The 14457-nt window shown below is 36.0% G+C and overlaps 2 protein-coding genes across 3 annotated transcripts; both read left to right on the top strand.

Annotated features, from left to right (window-relative positions):
* The first annotated feature begins 107 nt into the window (after positions 1–107).
* Positions 108–5696, top strand: tmed2 (transmembrane p24 trafficking protein 2). 2 transcript variants are annotated; one of them, XM_081354873.1, is made up of 5 exons: positions 167–468; positions 1157–1349; positions 2784–2804; positions 3284–3391; positions 4591–5696. In XM_081354873.1, the coding sequence occupies exons 1-5, from the start codon at positions 289–291 to the stop codon at positions 4713–4715; spliced, it is 627 nt and encodes a 208-aa protein (XP_081210999.1). In that variant the 5' UTR covers positions 167–288; the 3' UTR covers positions 4716–5696. The 2 variants fall into 2 exon arrangements, with proteins under 2 accessions (XP_081211000.1, XP_081210999.1); XM_081354874.1 differs by lacking the exon at positions 2784–2804 and having other exon boundaries at positions 108–468.
* Positions 5697–5923: 227 nt separating this feature from the next.
* On the top strand, positions 5924–14296 carry ddx55 (DEAD (Asp-Glu-Ala-Asp) box polypeptide 55). The gene is made up of 14 exons (XM_081354155.1): positions 5924–6173; positions 6261–6311; positions 6399–6485; positions 6603–6694; positions 6764–6826; positions 6913–7062; positions 8141–8330; positions 8518–8600; positions 9956–10087; positions 10171–10263; positions 11619–11733; positions 12886–13054; positions 13137–13429; positions 13842–14296. The coding sequence occupies exons 1-14, from the start codon at positions 6066–6068 to the stop codon at positions 13995–13997; spliced, it is 1782 nt and encodes a 593-aa protein (XP_081210281.1). The 5' UTR covers positions 5924–6065; the 3' UTR covers positions 13998–14296.
* Positions 14297–14457: the final 161 nt, after the last annotated feature.

Here is a 14457-nt window from a genome sequence, read left to right as displayed (position 1 = left end):
ATTACTTAATTATTAAAATGAAAATTGCAGTGATTATTTATAGTCAATATTGTATTGTTATATTTTATTAATACAATTATAAAATAATGGACAATGCTCCCGTTTCTGTTTCTCTTTTTTCCAAACGCGAACTGCGTACCATTTTGTCCCATCGGGCGGCCCGTCTAAAGCTTGACGTGGCATCATCAGTAGCGCAGCTAGCGCTTGTCAGTCTCCGCCTTTATCGTTCCCGTGCGGCGTAAAGTCTCTTTTATGGGTTTTATCCTCCATTAATACACCGCACCAAACATGTTTACGTTCTCGGAACTTGTCGTGCTCCTCTGCGCGCTTTCTTACACGGCGAGCGGCTATTTTGTGAGCATAGACGCGCACGCGGAGGAGTGTTTCTATGAGCGCGTGAACTCGGGCACGAAGATGGGCCTGATGTTTGAGGTCGCCGAGGGAGGATTTCTGGACATCGACGTGGAGGTGGACATTAAAATACACTTATAATATCATTAAATGTCAGATATGTTCGACCATAAACAGCCTCAGGATGTTTGCAGGCGTCAGTGTCTGCTCACACCAGATGGTGGATGAAGCCGGAAGTTATTTGCTGGTTGAGAGTGATTATTAGTGCTTAGATACTGGATAATGTGTTTTCTAGACAAAATTTAGACGAGTCAAAGTGAAAGTAACCTGGTTTTGTTTTAATTAAAAGAAATATTTTGGTATTACCGTAGTGTTTTGGTTCTGGTATCATGAGTACTATATAAGTACCATAGCATTGTCATTTCTTTTTAGTGATGCATGATATATATCGGCCGATATATGTTCATTTTTAATGTTGTCGTTATCAGTCCAATAGGAAAATTTGGCAGATATATCAAAGCCATTAAATATTGTATTATTTCCTTCATCTGAGACTGAGACACTTCAGATTCAACATGATGGTTTTGAATTGTTTGAAATATGATTGGATAATTTATCGGTTATCGGTTTTCAAATGTACAGAATTATCTGTATCGTCCATAATTTTCATATCGGTAACTTGCATCCCTAATTTTTTTTAGGCAGAAGCTGATGTGATGACTGACTGTGCTTCTTGAATGCTCAACACAGCTCTGATGATCTGTTAAAGTTGAGGTTTATCTGATGTGTTGTTTGTGTTAAACAGATAACCGGTCCGGACGGGAAGCAGATCTATAAAGGAGACCGCGAGTCCAGTGGGAAGTATTCTGTAGCCGCCCATATGGACGGCACCTACAAGTTCTGCTTCAGCAACAAGATGTCCACCATGACCCCTAAGATTGTGATGTTCACCATCGACATCGGCGAGGCGCCCAAAGGACAGGACATGGAGACAGAGGGTGAGCGGAGAAACTGACACGGGCTTTTCTGGGAAGTTTGTCTTTTGCAACATATGGCAGGGTTTCCACGGTCATGGAAAACCTGGGAATATCGGGGAGCTTTCAGGAAACTGGGAAAAATTGTTGAAATAAAAATTTCTGTAATGTATATAACATTTTCTGTGTAGTTCTAAAATATTGAAATTGGCTAAAATTTGTAAAATTTCATTCAGTAGTGGCCAAAAGTGATAGGAAAATTAACATTTTCACATCTTACTCTAATATTATTTAAAAAAATGATTTTGTAAGCATATTGTGTAGTTGTGCTTAAAGTCGATTTGTATTGTTTATAATAACGCAATGAAACATGACAAATTGTGCCGACATAATTTTTGGCCAGGCTGTCATACAAAGAATTATGAACGTGCAAAAACAAAAAGGAACCAACAAAATATTAATAACTGATTATGTTCTGGTCAATGTATGCAATGTATGTTTTTCTTTGCTCCACAGTAAATAAAACCTACTTTGCCTCTTTTGCCAAATAATTTTGTCAGATAAATACCTTAACCAGGTTTCGTTCTTCTCTTATATTTTAAAATATATTATATATATATATATATATAAATAACTAACTTGGATTGTTTAATTGAAATTGTAACGTCATTAAAAACAAATATCTCCTCCACATCACTCTTGGCCACTATTGCATGTTAGAAAAAATATTTAATTGTAATTATTTGAAATAAAAAATAATGGTAACAGTTTATAATTAAGGTCCCATTAGTTAATGTTTAGTTAATGCATTAGCTAATAATGAGCAAAACATTTTGTTCCCGTGTTTGTTAATAAAATTATAGGAGAAGATCATGGGAATATGTTTGTTTCATTCAACATTCATGCTTTTCTGTGGTTCAATAAAAGAAACCATTAAAGTTCTATTCACAAATAAATCAAATCTGCTTAACACCAAACTTAATGTTGATATTTATGTTTGTATATGTGATATAGTTTGTATACATTACCTCAAATTTCCAATTAATTCCTGTTAAGTTTCCAACTAAGAATATTTCCAAAAAATTCTCCAGCTTAACATCCCATGGAAAGTTTCCGGAAATGTTCCGCCCCTTTGCGACCCTAGCAACAGATACAACTTTTGATTTTAGTAATGTATTAGAAAATGTGTTCAAATGAACTAATACAATAAATATTTTAGAACTAGTTTTCATTGTTATTCATACTAACTAATGTATTTATTTAAAGTGTTAACAAAAATATTTTAAAGCAACAATTGTTTAATAATAAAGAAAATCTACAGCACTGTTTTAAAAAAAAAAATATATATATATAAATATGTGTATATATATAAATATAAATAATATATATAATTTTTTTTTTTTTTTTTTTTTTTTTTTTTTTTTTTTTACATCTAACGTGACTTTGTTCCCTCTCCAGGAGGTGGTGACAGCTGGGATGGTAGGAGTAGACCGTATAATAGATTGTTTTAACATCGGTTGAGCTTTACACTTCAGTCTAACACTTGCACCTGTGAATATGAAGACAGTTTGAGCAATGATCTGAACATTTACTGACTTAAAGATGCCGTATAACAGCTAAGAGTGAGCTGTGGCTTTTGTGTTGAAGACATAACATGAGTGTTTTATCACAGAAGAGGTTTATTTGAAGTTCCCATTGCCTGATTTGAATTATTAATTGTAGGCCGTTCTGGTTTAATGCTGTATATATGAGTGGTTTTTTTTTATTAATGCACCAAAAACTAAAGCTGTTTATGACCTGTCGACTCTTGCATGTGTAATATGAGGTTATGTGATTACAAACTTGAATATTGCTGTTTGTATAAATTGGGTGTGCTGTATTGTTGCACGATGAATACGCCGTGATTTGTTTGTGTTGATACAATCACCGTGAGTAAAATCCTGTTCATTTATTTCCAGCTCATCAGAATAAGCTGGAGGAGATGATCAACGAGCTGGCGGTTGCCATGACAGCGGTCAAACACGAGCAGGAATACATGGAGGTCCGAGAGAGAATACACCGTGCAAGTAAGATGTCCTCACTGATCGTGTGTGTGTGTGTTACATGATATTAGCATAATTAGGAGAATTGTTTGTCCGTCTGTTTTAAGCGATGGAATGGAATGTTTTTTGAAAGTCATGTCAAAAGTTCATTCTATCATCATCCCGGAAAAAAATGTGCACGTTTAAATGGCTTTTATTATTATTATTTTTAACATTAACATTAACTTTTGAAATACGCACGTTTAAATGGCCTTTAAATTATTATTAATATTATTATTTTTACATTTTGAAATATAAAAACAGCAGAAATATGCTTGTTTAAATGGCCTTTAAATTATTATTAATATTATTTTTACATTTTGAAATATAAAAACAGCAGAAATATGCTTGTTTAAATGTTCTTTAAATTATTAATATTATTATTATTACATTTTTGAAATATAAAAACAGCAGAAATATGCTTGTTTAAATGTTCTTTAAATTTTTATTAATATTATTTTTTACATTTTGAAATATAAAAACAGCAGAAATATGCATGTTTAATGGCCTTGAAATTATTATTATTATTATTACATTTTGAAATATAAAAGCAGCAGAAATATGCATGTTTAAATGGCCTTTAAATTATTATTAATATTATTATTACATTTTGAAATATAAAAACAGCAGAAATATGCATGTTTAAATGGCCTTTAAATTATTATTAATATTATTATTACATTTTGAAATATAAAAACAGCAGAAATATGCATGTTTAAATGGCCTTTAAATTATTATTATTACATTTTGAAATATGAAAACAGCAGAAATATGCATGTTTAAATGACCTTTAAATTTTTTTGTGACCCCCAAAAAATGCATGTTTAAATGGCCTTTATTATTCATGTTTTGAAATATGAAATCAGAAGAAATATGCATGTTATATGGCATTTAAATTATTTATATTTTGAAATATGAAAGTAGCAGAAATATGCATGTTTAAATGACCTTTAAATCATTTATTATTATTATTGTTGTTGTTTAAATTTTGAAAAATGAAAGTAGCAGAAATATGTATGTTAAAAAACAGGCTTTTAATGTTTTTTTATATTGCCCTGACATGAACCCAGCCAAAATATGCATCTTTAATTGGCCTTTGAATAATTATTATTGTTTTATTTGACTCTTTCACCTTGAAACGTTAAGCTTGCCTCTGACTGTGTATTTTCGTTTGTGTCCTCCAGTCAATGACAACACGAACAGCCGGGTGGTGCTCTGGTCCTTCTTCGAGGCCCTGGTGCTGGTGGCCATGACCCTCGGACAGATTTACTACCTGAAGAGATTCTTTGAAGTGCGGAGAGTCGTATAAAAACCCTCAACATAAACACACTGAGTCCGTGATTTACCAGTTTCTCGAATTGGACGTCCAATTCAACAGAGATCAGAAGAACTTGGTTGTTCGCTAGTCCATCAGCCATTTTGTTTTAATTTGCCCCAGTTGTAGATCTCTCCATTGTTTGTTTTGGTAAAGGGTGCAAGTTTGGTTATGAATTGTTAATTAATTAATTTTGTTTTAGCCCAACTTGTGTAATTTTATTTGGAACAGGCATCTTTTTATTATTTTTTGCTTGGTGTTTTTTCTCCAGTACTGTTACAACTGCACATTACTACAAGAATGAAGTAAAGGTGATGTTATGGTGTTGCCCCAATGAAAGAACATGCTTTAGGATTGTATGAAATAGCATGATGTAATTACGCTATAACAAAGCCATTGTTGTGAAATGGGAAGTCAGTAGTCACTGATGTAAATCAAGACAAATGTCAGGAACTGTCCCGACAAACACATTTCATGCCATATTCACTGCTCATTATCATATTTAGTTATGCCAACAACCTCCATGGCACATATTTAAACCTGATGCTGGTAAAGTGGTAAAAATGACTTTCTGGTGTGTTTTTAAATGTTTAGGCAGGGTAGGCCCAGTTTCTTTTTCTGCTCTCTCTCTCTATCTTCAGTTTCTTCATATGGGGAGTACTTTATGTAGTTTTGTACCGTTTTTGTTGTCTAAACCAACTCTTATAAATAAAATGCAAGATTATTTGGCTAAGACTACTGGGAAACTGATGATAAAACTGTAAACTTCTGAAGTTCAATGAATATGTATGTCAAATATGAATTTGATTTAATAAAACTGAAACATGTTCTTAAAATGTCTCTTTTTTTAATCATTATGTATGCCATGTTTTTGTTCCTCACGTGTCCCATGCCTCAAACTCAGACTGTAATCTGTCCACTTACCATTTCACGCGTTATTTTTATTTATGTTATAACATTAAATGCTGCTCTTCCAAAAATGTCGGTGCTATTTATTTATTTTATTTTATTCAGAAGTTATTGTCACAGACTATGGTGTTGTCACGTGGTACATGTTATTTTTCTCAGCGCTGCTGATGAGCACGGACCAATCTTATATTCAGTGACCTAAACTTTGAAATTTTAGGCAATTTACCCCCCAAAAATACATTTATTTAAACGATTATGCTTATTATATAAAGGCAAATAAGAGGAACATCATTCCCCGGAGGAAGACTGCTGTCCCACAGATGCGGAACGTTTGTAGCAGCCTCATGTTTCCCACACGGTGCATATTGCGTGTAGCACACATCTTCTCCTCATGTGTTTACTTTCATGGACCAGACTCATCTAAACTTTTAAACTATGGAGAACATTAACGACGGAAAATGGGAGTGTTTACCCGTGAAATTACATGAAAGCATATTACAGACTCTTACAGAGCTGAAATTTACACATATGACTCCTGTTCAGGTAACAACGTTATTCATAGTGTTCAGTCTGTATGTACTCGCATGTTTCTCATCAGATTATTTACAGTTCATTTTTTCTCAATTTCAGGCTGCCTGTATCCCTCTTTTTATGAGTAATAAAGATGTTGCTGCTGAAGCGGTGAGTGTTTAAATATGTATTTTATCATAATGTGACATCTGTCTGAGAATATGTCACAGATGTGTTTCATAATCAATGTCATTTCAGGTGACTGGCAGTGGGAAGACTCTGGCATTTGTGATTCCTGCATTAGAAATTCTCCTAAAGCGAGAAGAGAAGTTAAAAAAGATGCAGGTGTGCATTAAGATGATAAATCTTACATATAGTTTATGCTTTCTCCTTGTTCTTCACATGTTTGCTGAAAGAAGTCAGTGTAGTTCATGTTCATTCCTATTGTAATTGTGTGTTCAGGTTGGTGCGTTGATCGTAACTCCCACCCGTGAGCTGGCACTGCAGATCAGTGAGGTGATGGGCTGCTTTCTGCAGGGATTTCCTCAGTTTAGGTGAGTTTAAAGCATCTACGGTATCTACTGTACTGTACTAAATCTTACAACATGTGTGTCTGTTTTTAGCCAGATCCTCTTGATTGGTGGAAGCAACCCTATCGAGGACGTAGAGAAGTTAAAGACTCAGGGGTGAGTATTTTAGACTGCTATTTTCTACCATTTAAAACTAAATCCGGAATAATATAAGCAAATACAATGTCCTGTGCTCTTCGTAGAGCCAATATCATAATTGCGACCCCTGGCCGATTAGAGGACATGTTTAGGAGGAAGGCAGATGGACTTGATTTGGCCACCGCTGTGAAGTCTCTGGATGTTCTAGTCCTGGATGAGGCTGACAGATTGCTGGACATGGGTTTTGAAGCCAGGTAATGTTCTTCTATCATCAGTCAGAAAAAAAAAAATCATAACCATTTAATTTTACGTTGCTTGGCAGCTTAACTGCACTGCTTCACTTTTGTTGTAATATGCATTGGGTGTATTTAAAGGAAAAGTTCACTTAAAATGAAAATTCTGTCATCGTTTACTCACCCTCTTGTCATTCCAAACTTCTATGACTTTTTTTCTTCTGTGGATAATGGAAGTCAATGGGAACCAAAACATTCTTCAAAATATCTTTCTTTGTGTTCATGAGGTTTTGAACGACATGAGGGAGTGTAAGTGATGACATAATTAAAATTTTTGGGTGGACTGTCCCTTTAAAAAGATGATGCCTAATTTGCATATTCTGATGTTATTTAAAGGGCTGGTATAAAGTCTCTGATGTCCCCAGAGTGTGTATGTGAAGTTTTAGCTCAAAATACCCCACAGATATTGTTATATAGCATGTTAAAATTGTCACTTTTTGAGGGTGAGCAAAAACACCGTTTTGTGTCTGTTCCTTTAAATGCAAATGAGCTGCTGCTCCCGGCACAGGGGGCGGAGCTTCAAGAGCTCATGTCCTTTTACCTCACACACACACGCACTGAAAATTTCAAAAACTTTTAGCCTTTTATGTTCAGACCGGAGTCAGAAAATGATGGAGAGACTGAAGTGACAACATGTAGAAGCGACAGGACATTTCTGAATGATTAGTTGATGAGTTTATGTTGCTGATGTGGAATTAACAATCTTCTAGTCATTGATTAGAATATTCTGTCTTGATAATCTATAAATCGTGTTCTGGGGGCGGGGTTTATGTAAATTTTAGGGTTAGTGATGTCACTAACCTGGGAGGAATGTGGTGTAGTCTCTACCAGCCGTTTGTTGTAGTCCTTAAAAAGTGATTTCTTTAAAAGCAAATATCTCCCTTTGCTTTGAACTTTGAGCATTGTAACTTTGCAGATGTTGTTTATGCTCAAACAGCAACATTACACACTAGCTAAAGTTAGAAAAGTCAAATCATAATCAACCACCCCTTTAAGGGCCATCTATTAACTAATGCAGTTTTTTCCTTTGCCTCTGCAGTTTAAACACTATTCTGGGGTATTTACCCAAGCAGCGGCGCACGGGTCTGTTCTCCGCCACGCAGACGCAGGAGCTGGAGAAGTTGGTGAGGGCAGGTCTGCGTAACCCTGTGCGGATCACAGTCAAGGAGAAAGGAGTGGCGGCTTCCAACGTTCAGAAAACACCAGCCAGACTCAGCAATTATTACACAGTGAGTCATCGGGAACCTTCTAGAACAAGCAGGGACTGGTTCACACATTCATGCCTGTTCATGGAGTGTTCAGATAATTATGACATGAAATCAGTATTGATTGACTTAATGATACATGTTCCTTGTCCCATTATTTGACTTGTTTGCACTAATTCTCAATGTTTCTGTTGTTTATTGGAACATGTAGCTGTGTCGAGCAGAGGATAAGTTCAACACTCTGGTGGCGTTTCTCAGGCAGCACAAACACGAGAAGCAGCTTGTGTTCTTCAGGTTTGTTTGACTGATTTTGCCACATATATTACTGATCAAAATTTTGGAATAATTAAAGGGATGGTTCGGAGTAATTTCAACCTAGGGTCCTTTGCACCATGACCTCGAGCCAAACACCCCCCCAGAAGCCTTTTTTCCCTTGGTCGAACATTATTAAAGTTGGAGCTTATTTAGAGATATCAGCCGGATGGTTTAGTGCAGGCGCTAATGGATCCAAGGCTGTATCTGGTAAATTACCGCACTAATAATGCCCAGAATGGACCAAACTTCTACAGGAGTACAAATAGGTTCTGTACTCATAAAACGAGGCATTGGAAAGTTTGTAAGTACATCAGGAGTTTATTTAAATAACACTTGCCTGACAGCTCATGCTACCGCTAACCCGGACGTCGACGTCACTTCAGTGATTTGGGAAAAGCCTGTAAAAGTCCTGGCAGAAAGCGATGCATAAGGATGTAGTGTAACGATGCCCAGTTCTAGGAATGCACTAATATTTTGTTGGTAGTACCAGTTTGCAACCATTATTAGTTAACACTAAGTTGTCAACACTTCGGAATAAATAATAATTATAAAAATAATAAATGTCGTTACACTACATCCTTATGCATCGCTTTCTGCCAGGACTTTTACAGGCTTTTCTCAACTCACTGAAGTGACGTCGACGTCCGGGTTAGCGGTAGCATAAGCAATCAGGCGAGTGTTATTTAAATAAACTCCTGATGTACTTACAAACTTTCCAATGCCTCGTTTTATGAGTACAGAACCTATTTGTACTCCTGTAGAAGTTTGGTCCATTCTGGGCATTATTAGTGGGGTAATTTACGAGATTCAACCTTGGATCCATTAGCGCCTGCACTAAACCATCGGCTGATGTCTCTACATAAGCTCTAACTTTAATAATGTTCGACCAAGGGAAAAAGGCTTCTGGGGGGGTGTTTGGCCTGAGGTCATAGTGCAAAGGACCCTAGGTTGATTTTACTCTGAACCATCCCTTTAAGATTTCTTTCATGGTTTTGTCTCTTCTGCTCACCAAGGTTTTCAAATAGAACGATTTCTATTTCTGTTTTTAAATGAGATATTTTTGATGAATAGAAAGTTTAAAAGAACAGCACTGATTTGAAATGAAAATCTTTTGTATTATTATAAATGTCTTTACTGTTACTTTTGATTTAATGTGTTCTTGCTAAAAAGATTTAACTTGAAATTCAGATTTCCATTGCAGGAATAAGTTACATTTTAAAATAATAAAGTTGTAAAATTACTGTATATTTACTGATCAAATAATAATTCAGCATTAGTGAGCAGAGGAGACTTCTTTCATCCTAATGTTATATCCTTCTCCTTTGTACCCACAGCACCTGCGCCTGTGTGGAGTATTTCGGTAAAGCCCTGGAAGTCTTGATCAAGAACGTCAGCATCCACTGCATCCACGGGAAGATGAAAGATAAACGAAACAAGATCTTTGCAGATTTCCGCGCGCTGAAGAGGTAATGGACTGCATCATGTCTTTCTAGATATTCACCGAGAGGAAGTTCTAGAGGAAGATTAAGTGCATTATGCTTGTATGCAGTGGGATTCTCGTGTGCACAGACGTCATGGCGAGAGGCATCGACATACCGGAAATGAACTGGGTGATTCAGTATGATCCACCAAGCAGTGCGAGGTAACCAGGACATGCATGAACATACTTGAGCTCAAAAGTGTGTACTTGGAATCGTTTATTACATCATTTATTTCATGCTTTGATTAGTGCTCATAAAGTCAGTTGACGGGAGGTTAGTGGCGTTATAGCATCTAAGGCACTGTTTACACCTGGTATAATGCCCTTTTTACAAGATGTAAAATAAGTCTCTGATGTCCCCAGAGTGTGTATGTGAAGTTTTAGCTCAAAATACCCCACAGATATTTTTATATAGCATGTTAAAGTTGTCACTTTTTAAGGCTGAGCAAAAACGCACCGTTTTTGTGCCTGTCCCTTTAAATGCAAATGAGCTGCTGCTCCCGGCACAGGGGGCGGAGCTTCAAGAGCTTGCACTCACACAGACATGCACTGAAAATTTCAAAAACTTTTAGCCTTTTATATTCAAATCGGAATCAGACAATGATGGAGAGACTTAGTTAGTTGGTTAGTTGATGAATTTATGCAGCTTATGTATAGTTATCTTTTAGTCATTGATTAGCATATTCTGTCATGATAATCTATAAATCATGTACCGGGGGCGGGGTTTATGTAAATTTTAGGGTTGGTGATGTCACTAACCCAGGAGGAATGTGGTGTAGTCTCTACCAGCCGTTTGTTGTAGTCCTTAAAAAGCGATTTCTTTAAAAGCAAATATCTCCCTTTGCTTTGAACTTTGAGCGTTGTAACTTTGCAGATGTTGTTTATGATCAAACAGCAACATTACACACTAACTAAAGTTAGAAAAGTCAAATCATAATCAACCACCCCTTTAAGATATGTTTTGGTAGTGGACGACACTTAAGTGAATACAGGAGTAAACGGGGTCTAAAACATTTTGAGCTTGTCCACTTTCGACCACTTCCAGAGGAAGTTGATAACACATTAGACCGGATTGCCTTCGTAGTGTAAACGCTCATGTGATCGAATGTGTTCAAACAGCCACTAAAGACCGTCTACTCTCCGCCTACTGACCTCATGAGTGAACATTATGGTATGAGCCCATACATTACCCGCCCATAGACCCTACCCTTGAAGAAATCAGGACAGAAGTGGCTGAAAGTGGATAAAAAGTGGACAGTATAAATATTACTTGAGAGTTCTTTGTGAGCGAAAGCAAAGTTTTGAAATATAATTTACCGCGTCCCTTTAGGGGCTCTGTATTAAACAAAATGAGCAATTCTTAAAATAAAATTACAAGGAAAACTGAAAATAAAAGTTAATTCAAAATATGAATCAATAGTATATAAGTAATTATAAAATAATACTGCCTTAAATGTGACTACTGTTTGAATGTTTTGTGCATGCATTGGTAATTTTTGTCATCATATTTCCATTAGTTCCTTTGTGCATCGGTGTGGAAGAACTGCACGTATCGGAAACCAAGGCAGCGCTCTTGTCTTTCTTCTGCCGATGGAAGAGTCGTATGTACATTTTCTGTCAATTAATCAAAAGGTAAGTCAGAGAGAAACTTCATCTCATATACAAACTATCAGTGAGCATCACGGCACTTAGAAATAAGGCAAAAAATAAGACTACAGGTGAATAGGGTAAAATTAGCAGATATCACCATGAAACTTTCCCAGTTGATTACCTACATTAAGATGAGAAAAAAATTTATTACAAGTTTTTTGTAATTTAATGTTTAAATATGCAAATTAGGCTATATCTAATTAAATATGCACTAATTTGCATATATTAAAAAAAAACAAAATCTGAGTATTGGATAAAGCCAGGTTAAAAATTATTTTTTCATTGTGTTCACATATTAGATGGGAAACAAATTACAGAGGGATTTATGGATATCTACTTTTGTTATCCTGTAAATCAGAATATACTGTCAATAGAATAGATTTTCACCATGTTTTTTGGAATAAAATGTTATATAAATCAGGCTAGGAATAATATATTTACAAATCCCTCTGTAAATGTCTTCATAATATAACTAGGTACAAGACTGGAAACTTTGGTGTATATCGGTGTTACTGAAGTGGAGATTTCGGACTTGGAGAATGAGAGAAAAGTCATTTTGAGAAAACGGCTTTAAAGATTTATCATCAGCCAATGAGATTGGGCATTCAGCCCTTTTACTTTCACGATTGGTTGCTGATAAAAAGGAAATTACCATATTTGGATCCGACAGGATTGTACAGGAGAGAGAGAGCTTTCTAACAGCGATCGCGGAGCAGCATGTTGATTAAGAACACCAACTTTTGTTGAATTTATGAGAAATCTACAGACGCAAACAGACAAAGTGTAGTAAAATAAAGACCTAAATGTGTATTTTGGACTTTTTTTCACCACAAGTCTGAAAAAAGACATGTTATTGAAGACAAAAATCTCAAAATTGACCAGTAAAAAAAAAAAACGATGTTTTTGCCTGCCGTGTCTCGCCTTAAACACTGAAAATTGCATTTGGCTGATGCTTTTATCTAGAGCAACTTGGATTGATATGCATCTTCTCAGCTCATGCATTCCCTGGGATTTGAACCCATAACCTTGGTGTTCAGATATTAGTGCACATTCTATTATTGTTATTCTATATTATGGAGTTTAAGTTTATAAAATAGTGTTTGTACGTTATAATCCTGTGTTTTTTCCCCACAGTGTCCCCTTCAGTTGTTTCCTCCAGTGAAAGACGTGGTTGATGTTCTGCCTAAAGTGAAGCTGTTGGCTTTACGTGACAGAGCGATGTTTGAGAAGGGCATGAAAGCCTTTGTGTCGTGTGTGCAGGCGTACGCCAAACATGAGTGTAGTTTGATATTTCGCATTAAAGGTGAGTGACTTTGTATCACGCATATCATAAGAGGCATAATCAAGATAATTTACCTGATTAAAATGATGTTTATCTCGTACAGACCTAGATTTTGCTGCTCTGGCCCAAGGCTTTGCTCTCCTCCGTTTGCCCAAAATGCCTGAACTGAAAGGAAAGACCTTCCCCAACTTCAAACCGGTGACCATCGACACAGACTCCATCCGGTTCAAAGATAAAAACAGGGAGAAACTGAGACAGAAAAGACTGGCGGAGCAGAAGGAGAAAGAGAAAGAGAAGCCGTTGAGGAAGAACTTCATCAAGAACAAATCCTGGTCCAAGCAGAAGATCAAGAAGGATAGAAAGAAAAAGAAGACGGCCAAAAGAAAACTGGATGAGGTATGTTATTCATATTTTTCTGAATCTACATTTGACGAGTATGTATATAAAAAAATAGAAATCTGGTTAAACTGCTCTTAAAGGGTTAGTTCACCCAAAAATGAAAATTCTGTCAGTAATTACTCTCCCTCATGTTGTTCCAACCCCGTAAGACTTTCGTTCATCTTCAGAACACAAATTAAGATATTTTTGATGAAATCTGAGAGCTGTCTGAGAGCTGAGAGCTGTCTCAGCTCTCAGATTTCATCAAAAATATCTTAATTTGTGTTCTGAAGATGAACGAATGTCTTACTGGGAACAACATGAGGGAGAGTAATTACTGACAGAATTTTCATTTTTGGGTGAACTAACCCTTTAATGTTGTCAATGGGATACTCTCTAAAGTCTCACTGCTAAACTTGTGTGTTCACAGGAATCCGATGCTGAGGACGAAGACTTGAACGAGCTCTTAAGTGACACGCGTCTGCTGAAGAAACTCAAGAAAGGAAAGATCAGTGAAGAGGACTTTGACAAGCACATTTGTTCACATCCCAAACAAGCAGAAACACACAGTCCTGATGGAGAATGATGTCGTTTGACTTCAATATGTACATATGCTGTATCGTTCTGGCTGATGCATTCATCACAAATGTGCTTTTGTACTATCTTCCATATACTAATAATGAAATAAAGATTTCTATTGGAAATGTACGAGTGTTTTCAAGCCAAGGGTCTCTTTTGGAAATTATATGATCTATATTTTCCTATTAACAATAATGCCTGTATGTATGAATTACATGGAACCAAATGAAATATGACTGCCATTCCCATTCCTAATTTGGTAATGTTTTAACTGGCACACATAAAAATAAAACGTATATCTCCTATACTTGTGTAATTTAGTATATGAAAGTCAAATCCTCAAATTCACTTTATATGGTATAACGAGGTTTAAACGAGGGGTTTTCCATCTTTTAGATGTCAGTGACCCCCAAAATATGATCATCCTTGTGCAAAGGACCCCATCCTAAAACTTACAAAGGCACCTA

This window comes from Scardinius erythrophthalmus, assembly GCF_964197995.2.
Source record: "Scardinius erythrophthalmus genome assembly, chromosome: 23".
Lineage (NCBI taxonomy): Eukaryota > Metazoa > Chordata > Actinopteri > Cypriniformes > Leuciscidae > Scardinius > Scardinius erythrophthalmus.
Note: the sequence above shows the minus strand (reverse complement) of the source record. Positions and strands in the feature narration are given on the sequence as shown.

What these genes read in the sequence shown, in the direction of transcription:
- ddx55 (XM_081354155.1), top strand. Translation starts at nt 6,066, where the DNA reads ATGGAGAACATTAACGACGGAAAATGGGAGTGTTTACCCGTGAAATTA. An exon ending in GACTCAGCAATTATTACACA is followed by an intron (nt 8,331 to 8,517) that starts GTGAGTCATCGG and finishes TGGAACATGTAG; the next exon opens with CTGTGTCGAGCAGAGGATAA. An exon ending in TTTGATATTTCGCATTAAAG is followed by an intron (nt 13,055 to 13,136) that starts GTGAGTGACTTT and finishes TATCTCGTACAG; the next exon opens with ACCTAGATTTTGCTGCTCTG.
- tmed2 (XM_081354873.1), top strand. Translation starts at nt 289, where the DNA reads ATGTTTACGTTCTCGGAACTTGTCGTGCTCCTCTGCGCGCTTTCTTAC. An exon ending in ACAGGACATGGAGACAGAGG is followed by an intron (nt 1,350 to 2,783) that starts GTGAGCGGAGAA and finishes TTCCCTCTCCAG; the next exon opens with GAGGTGGTGACAGCTGGGAT. An exon ending in AGGTGGTGACAGCTGGGATG is followed by an intron (nt 2,805 to 3,283) that starts GTAGGAGTAGAC and finishes ATTTATTTCCAG; the next exon opens with CTCATCAGAATAAGCTGGAG.